The 16515-nt window shown below is 41.5% G+C and overlaps 2 protein-coding genes across 2 annotated transcripts; one reads left to right on the forward strand and one right to left on the reverse strand.

The window, feature by feature from the left end:
* The first annotated feature begins 1346 nt into the window (after positions 1-1346).
* LOC139450456 (gelsolin-related protein of 125 kDa-like) lies at positions 1347-10574 on the forward strand. The gene is made up of 2 exons (XM_071232162.1): positions 1347-6361; positions 10256-10574. Exons 1-2 carry the CDS (start codon positions 4387-4389, stop codon positions 10522-10524), a joined length of 2244 nt encoding a protein of 747 aa, XP_071088263.1. The 5' UTR covers positions 1347-4386; the 3' UTR covers positions 10525-10574.
* A 2977-nt stretch (positions 10575-13551) lies between these two features.
* Positions 13552-14862, reverse strand: LOC139449450 (uncharacterized). The gene has a single exon (XM_071230850.1). It carries the CDS (start codon positions 14860-14862, stop codon positions 13552-13554), a length of 1311 nt encoding a protein of 436 aa, XP_071086951.1.
* Positions 14863-16515: the final 1653 nt, after the last annotated feature.

Consider the following 16515-nt stretch of genomic DNA (forward strand, 5'->3'; position numbering starts at 1 on the left):
GTTTGAAGCATTATTTGTACATGCCCTTCGATTCTTACAATAGGACATTGTCAACTTAGTGGATTATGTGGTTTGGTTCGAATATATGTCGAGACTGATCAATGTTCACAAGGTTTATACAATTCTGATTCAACTCCATGTTAGGCACCGTCATCGATATGCTGGACAACGTGGAGAGCCGCGTAATTTCTTGGACATTCACTCACTTACCCGTATTGTGTTACGGTGACGTATTGCCCGTAGATTCACTCTGAATTCACCCTGTTTCTAGGTCTGTCAGCACCACACCCGTGCTCGTGGGTTTCACCATAGTGGTAAACCTCTAATATCTGAATCACTTCGGGCTCTCCCTCCCCGTGATATTGGTGGAAATTTGCTAAAGGTCCAGACAGCGCTTCTGATAACGCATGGCTTCGAGATATTGGAATCATGGGGGAAACAAAATCTGTATTTACTTTATTAACATCGGCGTAAACCCACCCGCTTGTCCATCTCCGCAGACTTAACTAACATCAAGATTATCACGAACATTTAGTCAGAAGAAATTCACAGAAACGGTAACTGCGCTTGTTGGCAGCATATTATTAAACAATTTCGTCGGGTACGTGAAGCAACAACACATTGGTCAATATTACGTGCTTCTATACAAGGATGTCTCGGGGTTATGGGCTCAGAGAGAGAGAGAGAGAGTATGGTTTTACGCCGCTTTTAGCAATATTCCAGCAATATCACAGCGGGGGACACCAAAAAGTGGGCTTCACACATTGTACCCATGTCGGGAATCGAACCCGGGTCTTCGGAGTGACGAGCGAACGCTTTAACCACTAGGCTACCCGACCGCTCCAGAGAGTACACCAAACCGTATTAAGGCTACAACCAGTCTTATTTACCACGTTTCATATTTACCACAACATGAGTACAAAAGTACATTATGATGCGAAGCGTTTAGTTTTGTTTTTTTACCTCTTCCATACCCACCCCTTACCTCTTCCATACCCGCCCCTTACCTCTTCCATACCCGACCCTTACCTCTTCCATACCCGCCCCTTACTTCTTCCATACCCACCCCTTACTTTTACCATACCCCCCCTACTTCTTCCATACCCGCCCCTTACCTCTTCCATACCCGCCCCTTACCTCTTCCATACCCCCCCTACTTCTTCCATACACACCCCTTACCTCTTCCATACCCCCCCCCCCCATACTACTTCCATACCCACCCCTTACATCTTCCATGCCCACCCCATACTACTTCCATACCCACCCCTTACCTCTTCCATACCCCCCCTACTTCTTCCATACCCACCCCTTACCTCTTCCATACCCCCCCCCATACTACTTCCATACCCACCCCTTACCTCTTCCATGCCCACCCCTTACCTCTTCCATACCCACCCCTTACATCTTCCATACCCACCCCTTACCTCTTCCATACCCACCCCTTACTTCTTCCATACCCGCCCCTTACTTCTTCCATACCCACCCCTTACATCTTCCATACCCACCCCTTACCTCTTCCATACCCACCCCTTACCTCTTCCATACCCACCCCTTACTTCTTCCATACCTGCCCCTTACCTCTTCCATACCCGCCCCTTACCTCTTCCATACCCGCCCCTTACTTTTACCATACCCGCCCCTTACCTCTTCCATACCCGCCTCTTCCATACCCGCCCCTTACCTCTTCCATTCCCGCCTCTTCCATACCCGCCCCTTACCTCTACCATACCCGCCCCTTACTTTTACCATACCCGCCCCTTACCTCTTCCATTCCCGCCCCTTACCTCTTCCATACCTGCCCCTTACCTCTTCCATACCCGCCCCTTACCTCTTCCATACCTGCCCCTTACTTCTTCCATACCCGCCCCTTACCTCTTCCATACCCGCCCCTTACCTCTTCCATACCTGCCCCTTACCTCTTCCATTCCCGCCCCTTACCTCTTCCATACCCACCCCTTACTTCTTCCATACCCGCCACTTAATTACTGTATATTACACAAACCATGACGTGGATCAATGTATATCAACTTCAGGAGTGGCATATTGATTCCGACCAATATATCGCTCTTAAACCATACACAAACAGTATCGTAATTTATTTGCTCTTTTGACAGGGTCGGGGTAATGATCCGACAGCAATGAAACAACCACGTCTATCTAGGGACAGGTGTGCTTCATATTTAAGTTTTAGGTCCTTGCCCTTAGTAAACTCTACAGTTAATTACTGCTGTTGGGCCGTGGCTGTTAATGTGTCTCACCTGTTTTCGTGGTTATTATACTGAGCTTGTGATCTGTGTCGAGTTATCGGACTATCGTCGACACCCAAATCTTATCTTATGACGCATATCTATGATACACGCACGCCAGCACTATCAGGGCCAATATTGAAAGCAATCAGCTGTATTTACTCAAGTTAAGCATACAGAAAATAGATTTAGGAAGGTCATGCTTCCTTTACTTGTTGCACACTTCGCACTTAACGCAAACATGAACCGTTGGGTCTATTTGGGTAACCTGCCTTTTACGGTAGGATTGCGAAACAGTTGTGTTCAATGACAATGCAGTCAGTTGTGATGCAGTCGTGATTCAGATGCATTAATTGTGTGTTAGTCTACGTAAATTATTTTTTCTGAATATTCTTTTCACAAGTCACTTTGTCGAGAGAAATGACCGGATGTAGCTCTGCTAAGGAACAGTCTAAGCCGTCCAGTCCTTGTGTAATCCCCTTACTCCCAATCTCCAGGCAGGGTAACAATGCGTATCATCTTTTAACGTATTTTTGGTATCGAACCACTGACCCCACTTTTTCTTGGTAGACGCTCTATCCACTAGACCAAGGAGGCGAGATCCGACTATAATATAAAACAAAACTACGGTATCGCTGACATGCATAGGGAATTACGGCGGCCAAGAGCTTCATTCTTAAGTAGACGCGAGCCACTTAATGATTGGACCATAAACTATAATGTTCGCTGAAGACAGTATCCTGTAAATGTTTACGGTAAAGGACTCAAGCTAAAACTCAAATTATTACCACTCAATAGTAGACAACACAACACGAACGGTCAAACAAACTTAAAAGCCCAATTTGTTCAAGTCGGTGCTTTAATGACAACACTTACAATGAAAATCTGATATTCCCATCTCTCTCCTAAAGTTACAATGACAGCAATACATCACACCACAAGCACCAGATTCCAATTTCGTGTATAAATCTTTATGCTAGACGAAGGCGAACAAAGTATAGAACCTTGTCGTAGTCCCATCATGAATTGATTCTCTGTATTTGCGTGAGCAATGCGCCGTAGATATCAAGCCGTTATTGTGCTTATCATAGTGTCAGTGACGCAGATTCAATAGGTGGCAATTCACAGACATATTAGACGTTCTGTATATACGTTATTGGCAGGCTCAAGGGTGACCATGTGACACGTCTGTCTCTTGCTTGCAACCGTCTCCTAGAGAAAGGAATGTCGTCGTGATAACTGCTGACTTAAGCCTACCATAGCATTATTGTCACGGGGTCTATGAAATATTGTCTTTTTCTCACCCGTATAAAGTCAGAGGTCCCCAACGCTCTTGTGAGGTATATTTACAAATATGAGACATTTCATCTTTTATGTTTTATTTTGCTGGTGTTTATGGTTGTTAATCTATATATGTTTGTCTTTGGCAGTGCTCACTAAGTCTTTGCAAACGTTTATAGATTAAGGTGACAATGTGGTATATGCGATTAATGTTGTTCATTATCTTTGTGGAGTAGAGCAAGTATGGATCTAACGACACTTGGAGGAGATTGCCACGGAGATAGGAGCTACGAGAAGAGAATACGACGGTTACCTGGAGCATGGGTGTGAAAAGAAAATACTTAGGCTCTACTGACAACTGTGATTGGTGCTTCTGGTTACCTAACGCTTTTGATGAGCGTAAGGCATGTTTACAATGCGACTCTATGGTGTGTGTTATTGCGGGTGCTACTTGGAGTAATGCACACACGCAAATAGACATAGAAGAAATGAACATGTTGTCACGGTTGGCAGATATGTATAGATTGAAGCACAGTTAACAGCAAGGCCTAGTGCGGACCAAAAACTTTTGACGATGGCTTTGAGATTGGTCGAAAGTGGATACATATATACATTATTACATTATGATTTCATTGGATCATTCTCAAGGGTCATTGCAGTGGAGATTGGATCTACCAGTTAATGTGTCATTGTTTCTTACTTCACACTACAAATAGAGTGAGTAGATTCAAGCATGAACAAAAAACATTTCTTGCCATTTCTCAAAACTATGGTATGAAATGTCTCGTTAACAACCTTAATCCTACGGATATTTTTGCCGCTTAACCATATTCCTTATGACACTTGGATCTTATTGACAATGTCTACTAACAATCCTACAGTGAAACCAATATGGAGAAGAAGGGCTCCGGCTATTCCGGTGAGGGAAAATCGGAGGTCCAAATACCTCAAACTGGCTGGTATGCATGGAGATCACCTTCCGAAACTGCGGAAACAGGATAGACCCGAGATTTCCGATGAAGCTCGACACTTTGACACCATGAGTGATGCTGTGATGATGAAACACGTGAATATCATGTACAAAGAGCACCAGCATGTGATGCAGAAGTTGGTCAAAGGCCAGGACGTGGTGTATAAGATGATGTGCCGCGTCCAGCGGGAGAAGAGGAAGATACAGAGAGCTGAGTGTGCGAGGAGACAGGAGGAGATAAGGGAGAAGATGAAATCGGAGAGGGTGAGGACTCTGATGAAGAGAGCTGTTGCTAAATTTAGAGAAAATGTTCAAAGGAAGAAAAAGGAAAGAGCTCTGGCTGAAAAACGGAAACAAGAAGAGAAAAAAGCAAAACGTGATCGAAAGCTAGCGAGGAAAGGCTCTGTTGCTGAGAGTGGTGGCAGTGTGGCACCAGTTGCAACTAAATCAGATCCACGTGGACATGTGAAGGTGCAGGAAACGGTGCAGGATACGGAGCAGGAGCCAATGAAGAATCAGAACATTGGAGAGAATCCTTCTTCGGAAAGGAAGGGTAGTCTGACTCGTGAGAAGGAGCCTTCACAATATCATGCAAAAACGGCTGAAAACAGTGAACGTGTGTATACTGATGTCAATGATACCATTATTGATGATGATTGTGATCAAGTAATTGGTCCAGTTAGAAAATCGCGAGTTTTGGAAGTGAGCAAAACAACATCGGAGCCAGTAACAAGGACTAAGGGTGATGAAGACGACGAGGACAACCTTCATGAGCCTCTAGTGACAACCACATACCCAGATCGTCAAGACAGCGAAACAGGTGGAACAGAAGATAAAACAGAAGAGAATGACTCACACTCACCTGAAGGTGCTGCTGCTGATTGTGATGAAATGGAAGAAGGTGACAAAATAGACAATTATCTTTCAACAGAGACAGACAACTCTGACGGAGTCTTAAGAAGGCCTTCATTGTTTGGCGAGGAAAATCATGACCCAGACCTTGGATGGTTTACATATGGTAATCCACATGTTCCTCTCCCTTCTAATTATATTAATATAAGTGATGACGTTTTACAGGAAATCGTGCCTGATTATCTAGGATCAGATACAGATAAAGCAAGTCTGCCACCACTTAGGATAAGAAGAGCTCCATTAGCCCCACCGCCGTCATCATATCTCAAAGAACAACTACGATTGTCTGAGAGTAAAGAACACGCTACCACTGATTCAGGGGTGGGATCCTTCCAAGGATATTCAACGGATTCGAACCTTAATTCACGCGAAATGGTTGCAACCATGTCAAGGGAAAGTAACAGGTCTTCTATTAAATCAGTGGACTCTTGTTCCAGTCCTCGTAAGGCTGCAAGTAGAGAACGCGTGCCTTCAAAGCAAAGTGATCTTTCAAGCATCTCCAGGACAGCCTCCAGAGATAAGAAAGCACATCCTTCAACAAAGTCTGATCTGGACGCTGATGAACCAGTGCCTGATAGTTTCAGTTTTGAAGTACCATTGGGTATCACCCCAGATACAAGGGCCCTTCTGCCAGTGAAACAAAGAAGGAAGAAACCACATGCGAAAGCTGATAAGAATCTATCAGCAAATATGATGTGGGTTTTAAAACAAGAGGAGAAATCACGTCGTCAGTGGCAGAAACGAATGACAGAGGATGATAAAGTGATACAGTATTATAAAACTACAGATGGGCGTTACATTGCCACTGTGATGGACAGAAGAAACGAATTCCTTGCCCCGAGCTTTAAGGAGTATCATCGACAGCAAAAACTGCTAGTTGGCGAGAGGGTGAAGTCCGATGATCACAGAGAGAGGATGGCTGAGTTAATGGATTATATGGCATTACATTACGGTAAGATATTCTGCCATCTTCCATACTCACTGCTGAGAAATAGAAATTAAGCTTGACACTTTCCATACATATCTTACATATGACGAATATACTGGTTGGATTGTGTTTATGCTAAAATGATTTACAGGTTCATTTAATATTTTCAAAACAACCTGAGTATACTATGCTTTGGTTGAGTCAACCTTGTTAGCACGGAGGTGCGTTGTGGCACAGGCTTTGATGTAGCGCTGTTGCCCATTATATCAAATGTTTATTGTTATGAAAATTTAGTTTTGTGAATAGCCACGTCCATACATAGTGATAACAAAACACAACCGGTGTGGGATTGGGTACACAAATAACTAAATATATATATGGCCAGAACAACTCCGAGCACACAACTGAGTTAGTATGGCCTCGCAGAGAGTGACCCTGTCCTCAATAACCAGGGTGCAACAGGGTGCAGACACACCTCAATTCCTTGTTTGCTGTACCACGTTACCGAACGACCACATGTCACTTCATTAGTGACGCCTTATGCCCAGATTTTGTCATTCATACATTCAGAGTGATAATCCTCACGATAAATGCCTCTACGTCGTCGTTTATCGCCAGATAAGAAAGGCTTCAAAACTGGTTTTGTATGTCTGAGTATGTTCATGTTACTCCATTGAGAGCTCGGGTATAAAGCATCTGGCTTATCCCTGTTTAAGTTGTATCTGACATGTCTGCACTACAGTCCCGCATTACAGTCTCGCATACAGCATAGCCTCTCGTCAGGCCATATGACAATTACCGTATGGTTGATGTATATCGTGCTAAGCACAAGGGACACGTACACATCAAGACACGATCAATCTGGTTTGTGTTGAAAGAGACCTCAGGGTACAATTGCGCTGTAGCATCATCATGAGGGACGTTTGATGTCAACTTACTTCCGTACAAAATATGTACGGACTACAAAAATATCTCGTTAGTTCGTTGTATATGACTCGACAATGTTGTAAACAGATATTTGAAATTTACATCATCTGTATCTGAGTACAGTTTCATATTATTCGGGTTGCAGAAGAGATTTTATATTTATAATTTAGCACAATGCACTTAAAAGGTAGACGACTCCAAACTGTGGTACCATGTTTGGAAATAAATATCCCTTAAACGGCTTCAATTGCAGACAGAAACATGTTCTTATCACCAATACCTTGTCATAACCACACATACGCAAAACCATTATGAAATAACATTTGCCTCACAGACGATGCCCAATTGACATTACCATGCTCTTCTAATACTTTTAACTTTGCATAGTTTTGGAAAGGGTATCGACTTGCATTCATTTGAAAAAGCTTAATCCAGAACTTAATTGCCCTTATTTGCGTATTTATAATGTGAAACAGACCAAGCCTTGCACGCCATTTTGTCAAGTTTATTCAGGGACTACAACGATCTTAGCTACTTAAGATTCGTCCCGACCATTTGTAAGTTTCGATTGTAGCTTACAATGATCTTAGCCTACAATCGTTTTGTGCAAATGGATGGCGAGTGTAGCCGAAGCCTAAGATCGCGATCTTAAGGATTTACAATAATTATAGCACTAAGATTGCTTTGTGCAAGTGGACCCAGATGTTCAATATTTTAGGTTACAAAAATACCACGAACACAAACAGCTAGAACAAGCTCAATAATAAAGATTATTACCCACGTGGTGAAGATACAGGTGGTAAGATACTAAATCCGTACGTCACACGTGTGTCGTACAAGGTTGACCTTGTTTTATTCGTTTTGATTGGATAACCGTGACCTCTGTCACACCGGGACTACTTTTTTCATTCATAAAAAATCGCGAGACGTCATTCATTTTGCGATTACAAGGCAGAACTGAAGAAATTCATGAGAACGAGAGATATTTACAAACACTTTATTAAACCAAACAAGATAGTCACACGCATCAAATTCGGTTTGCATTCAATATAAGTTATGCATAGAGCTCCTACAGACGTATAATCGAGCTAGATCTATAAATCGATTTACAATGTACGACTGCCGATCGAGCGCGTCCCTTGAGCGTGACGCACCCGACCATTTTCGCAACTTTCAATTTGATTTAACGTAAAAGGATAAGCATGGTGAAATGAAGTCTGTTTAAACTATCTGGACAGATATCTAGACTTACTTGGGATGATCCGGTTGTGCCATCGGTGTCCCCTTTGAAGCGTATTTTGTGGCGCTGTTTCGGTAGGTGTTGTTCATGAATGAACGAACACGACAGCACAACCAGATCACTTAAAGTTCACAGTTCCGATAAAAATCATTCGAAAACTCCGTGGAAGTGTGCCTGACTTCTGATTTTGTGGCCCCAAACATCCCAAATGTGAACAGTAACATTCCCCATCTCTAGCGTAAAACGCTGTGAGTGGATCGCGGTTGTCTTTTCTTATTCCGGTGGCGACCTTGCCCTTCGAAGCTGTCACTACCATGCAAGCAGACTTGAGTTTGTTGATTTTCACGTCTTCAGTAAAGGGTGGTACAGTTAACATGAATGTCTTTGGCGAACAGTCTGATTTCCCTCTTCCAAAATGGTACGAACATGATATAAATTCACCTGATAGATCAAGGAAACCGAACCATTTTGATTGCACAGACAGGACCCCGGCAGTGTGACCGACTGTTGGTCCGATATTCAAAGCGCGGCGCTAATGTGACATTTCAAATTTTCTTATCGGTGTCCTGCGTACTTACAACATGGCGCTTGAATTACCATAAGTTGAAGACTTTCTTCCAAAAGGATCTTGAGCGTTTGTGCTGGTTTGTTTGCAAACAGAACAGCAGGCGCATGTTGTCAATGCGTATGCATAAACATGTCAACAATGCCCATATTTGGTCATATATCAATATTCATGCGCAACCAGATTTTGCAACCGGTTTCAGTTTGGTCTGTCAACGAACGAAAGTTGTTATGTATTTACACTTAAATATATATTTAACGTGGGTAATAAATAAAATACCACACTCATTCTCGTTAGATACCATTTTTACGAAACTCGTGAACTTTCTATGGTATCTGACCTCGCTTTCGCTCGGTCAGATACCATAGAAAGTCCACTCGTTTCGTAAAAATGGTATCTAACGAGAATGAGTGTAGTATTCTCTATATATGAACAGGAAAGGGCTCAAAACGCAGCCTTGTCTTACCCCACCAGAGGTGTGAAACGTTTCACAGCAACCAACCTTTACAGATGCATCCATACTTTTTAACATAGTGTACATTTTTCCATGTCATGTTTTTTTGTTTTTGTTTTTTTGTGAGAGTAAATATAGCGTTCTTTTCCTGTCAGCAAACTCACATGCCTTTCTAAAATTAATGAATGCAACAGAAAATGTGCCTTTTGGCTTACTACATATTTTGTTCATAATGCCTGTATCTAAAGATATGATCAATGATAGAATATTGAGAACGGAAACCTGCTTCAGATTCGGAAATAACATCATTTACCTCTATCAACATTCTAAGGCATTTTTCTAGAATAGACATAAAAATCTTCCCTAAGATGTTCAGAAGAGAAACTGCTCCCAGTGATTAAGGGGCACGGGGGACCAAGTCGCCCAAGCCCCGCAATTCGCTGTGCAGAGTTTGGTCCCTTAGGCAGAAACGAAACCTTCATGTATGATCCTAGGTTCGAGGGTTGTCCTGCATGGTGCCGGGCTGTCAGCACACATGACATATAGCTGAAATATTGTTAAAAGGGTGTTGAACCCCACTCACTCACTCACTCACTCACTGAAATATTATTCAAAGCGGCGTTAAACACACCTCACTCACTAAACACATATGTGCATAATTCCAAACTTATAAACAATTATCACACCATCAACGGTCACATACAACTATGACATAATATGGAATATTTCCAGGTATGGCCAATCTTCCAGTGGCAGCACAAACCCCGTCTCCGGAACCCAAGAAACGACAACAACCCGTTGAACCTCTACCGTCCTTCAGTTACGGGAGTGTGTTCGACGAGTACAGGCAGAAGGACCTGATGGTTGACGCGGAGCCAGGCTCATATGAAGCGATGAAAGGGGTGGCTTATTTGAGAATAAATGACGAGAAGTATAAACCAGTGAATTCTACCTCTCGGCGCCGAGAGAGAAAAGTAACGACGTGGAACCAGCAATACTGAGAACTTATTCCCATTATAAAAGAAGCATAGTTTTGGATGAAGAGGATGCGCGCGTGCTTATGTGCATGTGTGTGTAATTTTACCATATGACTGAAGGATATATTATCTTATTTTATGTACTTTTTAGTGTTTTTTTAAGATGCTTCCTATGTTAGATTTGTCTGATTGTTTTTGTTTTATTTCATTTTTCCAAGAACAATAATAATACATTTAGAATATGTAAATGTTTTTTTAATAGGTCATGCATGTCTATTTATTTTTAAATGTTTGGAAACTACAAGCATATTGCATGAACATCACATGTAGGTGATGGAAATTTCTCTTGCACCGGTGATCGCCAGATGTTTTACTTGAAATATAAGGCGTTTTCATTTATTTTTTTGTTATCACCAGTGTGACATTATCTCGAACATGAGATCATGAAGTACATTTTTGTTTTCAGTTTTAGCTTATGCATTCTGCAGAAGTTCCTTTATTAATCATATATGCGTTTCATTCAGATTCATTGTGGACATCATGCCTTTTCAACACAAGCAGCTTATACAGTTAATGTATAAATGGGAAAAACACTACTTCTGTTCTTAACATGTTCGTGCATTATTCAAAAGTTGTAACACCAATGGTGCCTAGTTTTGCTGCAGAAGTTTTTCATGAACTCTAATGTATATTTACAGTGAAACACATTTCAAGTAATCTGTTAGCACAAAGGTAACAATTTGCATCACAGATCATGAAACGCAAGAGAGGTTTATGTTTTACCCTGTCATAGCTCCATATGTCTGAAAGCGACATCAGAGAAACGAGGATCACCTTTGATGTAAACGGAGTTTGGGGAGCGACAGTCTATTAATGAAATAAATGCCACATGTGTTACTGTTAACATAAAGCTGTAATACAGCCGCCCTTTTTCGCATCCCCGTAAGTCAAAGAGGAGAAACAAGACATGACGAAATTTATGATAAACAGGTTATATCTTCTGCAACACACTCCACAGTTCGGTGGGAAAATATCTGTTGATGTAACTGAAATAAGTGTTCATTTCGACGTGAAATACTCTAACTTCGTATTTACAAACCGCCCGATACTCGATATACTATAGTTGCATATGCATCGGAACGTGATACACGTACTAATTAAATACTGCAAAATGTTCGTGATTAGTGAGACTTGTTTCACAATATGTTGTGCCAGCTATTTTACGTGCGCTTCTTCTGTATTTGTCGACGACAGTCTTTAGTCGTTCAGTGGCAAAGGTACGAGTTTTTTTTAAAGGACGCATTAGCAACTTGACAGCCATTCGCGGGGAAAAGACGAGACAAAAGCGACCGCAAACATGAATTTGTTCTTTCCGTCATGTCTTGTATCACTGTAAGGACAAGAGGAAGTGCCTACAATTTAAAGCTGATGTGGCCTTGTTTGAAGCATTTGAGGTACCAGTTTTCTTTACCTTAATATTTTAAGATAAATTGCAACAATAAAAGATAATAATAATCGTCGGGGCTTATGTTGCAATGTCACTCACTGATTGGCCACCGACCAACGTCTCATAACATGCGAATATGTAGGCGATCACTCTACAACCCATGACTCGTACATGTCGTTGTTAGCATGTGACCAAGAGACAGTATTAGCCTCAGATTTGACAATTCTGTCGCACAATGACCAACATTTCTGTCCTTACTTATGATTGTTTAAACTGTCTTAACTTAGATACTTTCCTTAAAGTAAATCAATCACTCATTCACTCACTCATCATTTATTGTGCTCACTCACTCACTCACCCATACATTCACTCACTCACCAATCCACTATATTGCTCACTCAACCACTCACCCACTCTTAGGTAATGCTCGTCATGAATTTTAGATAGTGACTGATACGACAGCAGGTCTGTCGTCAAATAATTAGGTATTTAGGTTACATGGATTGTCACTATTAAGTTTATCCCCTACCTTTTCGTTACCCTGAAGATCCGGGTATGAATAGGTGACTATGCTTGTCGTAAGAGGCGACTAACGGGATCGGGTGGCCAGGCTCGCTGACTTGGTTGATGCATGTCATCGTATCCCAAATGTGTAGATCAATCATCATGATATCAATCACTGGGTTGTCTTGTCCAGACTCGATTATTTACAGACCGCCGTCATATAGCTGGAATATTGCTGAGTGCGGCGTTAAACAATAAGCAAACATACAAACCTTTTCGTAAACAGGTTTTACTGTGTCCTGAAAACATATACATTTTTGTACATGTTTTGATTCCAAAACATGAATGTTCAGCACAACATTTTAAGTACTATTCTAAGCAGGATTTATTTATAACCCTTTATGACATGAATATACTTTGGCCCCGAAGTGCGTGGGGATTTTGGATAGTGTTAGTACCAGTATGTTGTAAAAGCCTGTTTGTTCCTCGTCAAGTGTTTAGATCACATGTTTCGATAAAAGGTGCAAAACCTTGTTTCAGTGGGATTTAAAATACAAAACTCAATGAACACGTTTAGAGCTTAACTTGCTGAGCATGTAGTTAATACGTAAACACATATTTACAGTGCATATTCACATTCATCGAGCCGCATTTGTGTCGACAAGTTCAAGCATTAAAGGGAGGCAACTCGTACCGTCTTGGACAAATATGAACACTCATCATATTCATTTGAGAAATGATCACACAAACAGAACACGTGTATTTATGATGAATTAATATAGTGTTCGAACAGTCAAGTACAACGATTATTTCTAAACTGCTTTCACAATAAATATCGTGTTAAATACAGTGGGAATCAGTGGTGTCCGATTGAGATGATAAGTACATGGTGTTAATTCTCTTGTATAGTGTAAACAATCATTTGTAAATCATAACACGTAATGCAATTCAGGCCAGTGTGTTGCTATGTCAATTACCCTATTCAAATGTAAGTAATAGTTAGCCTAAAGGAACGTACAGCATACATGCATGCATACGAGTGACGACAATAAGAATATGGCGCGTACACTCGTAATACAGAATGCATTCCACTTGTTATTTCACAACGAATATGGACCATCGGAAGGAACATCTGTTTCAGGATCAGGACCGTGGTCCGCTTCTTCCTCCTCTTCTTCCACGTTCTCTTCACCCACTTCCTCTTGTGTCTCTTTCTGTTGTTTCAGATCTTCAAAGTCTAAATCCAGCAACGGCATGGTGAGACTCTTTACCTTTGTGTTACCTATAAATTTATAATTTTCAAGATCCGGCGTGCCGGCCATTGGAGGTGGATCATCTTTAGTCGTCTGTTCCACGTTTACCTGCATCTTGTGGGCATAATAGTCAAAGGATCTGTCAAGATAGGTGTTTTCATAAGCTTGCGTTGAATCACAGAACTCTTTCACTTTAGGGTCATGATCGACAGATCTTGCTTCGTCGAGAAATATTTCTTGCAGATTTGTCTTTTTTACCTCCTCAAACATAGAACCCCTTCTTGACTTCCTGGAGGATCTTCCTTCGCTGGTTGTAAGACTTTCACGTCGGGAACTTCCGGTAGATTCCGGAAAGGTACTGGAAACTGTTCGGGGTATGTTCTGAGCAAAACTTACTCTAGATTGTCGCCTTCCTGCGATTTTTGAAGGAAATTCCAGCTCAGGATTTTCACTTGTGTCATTTTTATTTTGAATAGTTATGTTTGCCACAAATGTATTAATCTTTTCTTCCACTGTTTGACCTTTGACATCGGGTAAAATTAGAAACTCTTTTTCTACTCGTGTTCCTGCGGCAGTAGCCGGTCTAAGGGGAAGTGATGAAGGGGGAGTCCGCATCTTACCACTGTGGGGACGGGGGTTATCTCCCCTTACTGGAACACACCTTCCTGATGCCGATTGGCTTCTTGTTTGTTGCGAGGACTGCTCCTTCATGACCTGCTGGATTAGTTCCTCGATGTCCCTGTCAGAGGTGGCTTTCTTGGACTGCTGGCGCGACCTTGGGATTCTTGCTTCATCCACAGAACAAGGTCGATACTCCAGCTTCTTCAAAAACTCGTAGTCGCCCTCACTTTGACCACAGTTTGTGTTGAGTCCATGTAGGTGTAATGCTCTTAGCTCCCGTACACGGTCTTTATCTCCCATCATCTGAGCATACCCGAGTTTGGATCTGTGCAGCTTCATTTGGAACCTTCTGAACATGACCTTCTGATCAATGGCGATTCTATGCACTAAGCCCTTCTCCGATCTATTCAGAATGTGCAGCCTCTTCTGAAGGAGCATGTGTTCCTTCCAATTCGCCGACTGGACATTTGGAGACCGCTCGGCATTTTCCGGCGCCCTATTAGAGGCATCTTGTGGAGGCGAGTTACCTTTTATCATGATTGCGTGTTTGTTTCAGCTTCTGTCTGAGCTCGAAGAACCGTCGAGAACCGTAGCTTGACTTGAATGATTTTCTAGGTTGATGTGAAAAATGCTGCTGACGCCCACCTAAACGTGGAAAAGTAAGGAAAGATCCTTCTTGTCAAGTTTCATCTTGGTGTTTACGGCTATTCCTAAAAGGTTTCCTTGAAGTTTTAATCTACGGTTGCATGCCGTGCCTGTGAACAAGAAGACATCTATGTGTAAATATGTAAATATGGCTACATCATTGTGATATTGTTCATTGTTACGCCGCCCCTCTTTTAGGGCCTGTCCCTGTCTCCTGTTAACAGGTCTTGGTTTTGTCAATGAAATTGCTATGATACACCATTGATCAGACGAATGACAAAATATTATATTCTTATTTTCAATAACATGACATTTACACCATTTAATATAAAGCATAGTTATTTGTCCGTTTGTATACAAAAAAGTATCGGTCAATACGTTGTTTCGGGTCAAACTATTTCTGTAATCAGTGTAGCTATTGTTTGTGATGACCGTCACCTATTACTTCGTCATTTTGCCATTGGATTGAAATATGAAACTAGATCAGTATACAGAAAGCCCGTTTACCCGGATAGATTCGTTGCCAGTTAATTAAAACATTTCGACATTAACGAATCTTAGACATAGATTAATATCTTCACAGCTAGTGCCAGGGACGCAGGATGTTCAGACAAATGAGTTTCGCTGTATTCTTATTTTATTTACATCAAATGAACATGTTACATGAAACATTTGGCTTATATAATATTACATGTCGCAACTGATTATATAAATTGCCCTTTTGCAGAGCTAATGCTGCTGATTGTAAAAACCCACTCGTTTTGAAACCGTGTATCATGGCATCCGTGATATGTGATATAAGAACTGCCAGTGATAGCAACTATCAACATACCTTCAGTAACTAAGCCGATTTGATATTGATCATGATATCATGTTTCGACTGGATACAGTGTTTTATCAGCTCACATCGTGTGGAATTCACGTTAACTTAATAAAAATGACCTTTTTCCGAAACAGTTCCAAAATTAATGGATAGCACGGGTATGAATCGATTGGGCTTAACAACTTCGGTTCGCTTTGTCACAGCTTCTATGATAAAGTGAGTTGCTTAGAAAATACTCAGTTGAATCTGAGAGAAAATGTCAGTTTTAGACATCATATTTTCTCTCACGATGTTTCTGATATTATTCGCCCCTTGATATCTGTATTATTGTTATGTCACCCGTAAAATACAAAGGAAAACCTTCATGCTTTGTCTTTATCATGATGAAAATGTAGAACCTTGACATGGTTTCAAACTTAAGTGGGTGTTGGTTTGGAAGGAGTCGTCTTTCTTACCCTCTTGATATTATCTTACAAAAACGTATAGGAAAGATGAGGGCTGATTCATTAAGGAGATTTACAGAAAACTTTACTCTGTGACTTTGTCAGGCATTGTCCGTCGAGCGATACTGAGTACACCGTTACCAACGGGTATCGGGGTGTTTCCCGTGATATCACGATAACCACCTTCATCAACCACAGATGTGCCATTTATTTTGCCGATAGGGACATTAACTCCTTACGTTGGTGTTACATTTATAACTACCGTATCTTTCTGCCTGA

Source organism: Haliotis cracherodii, unplaced genomic scaffold (assembly GCF_022045235.1).
Source record: "Haliotis cracherodii isolate W230 unplaced genomic scaffold, xgHalCrac1.p SCAF_8, whole genome shotgun sequence".
NCBI classification, from domain to species: Eukaryota; Metazoa; Mollusca; class Gastropoda; order Lepetellida; family Haliotidae; genus Haliotis; species Haliotis cracherodii.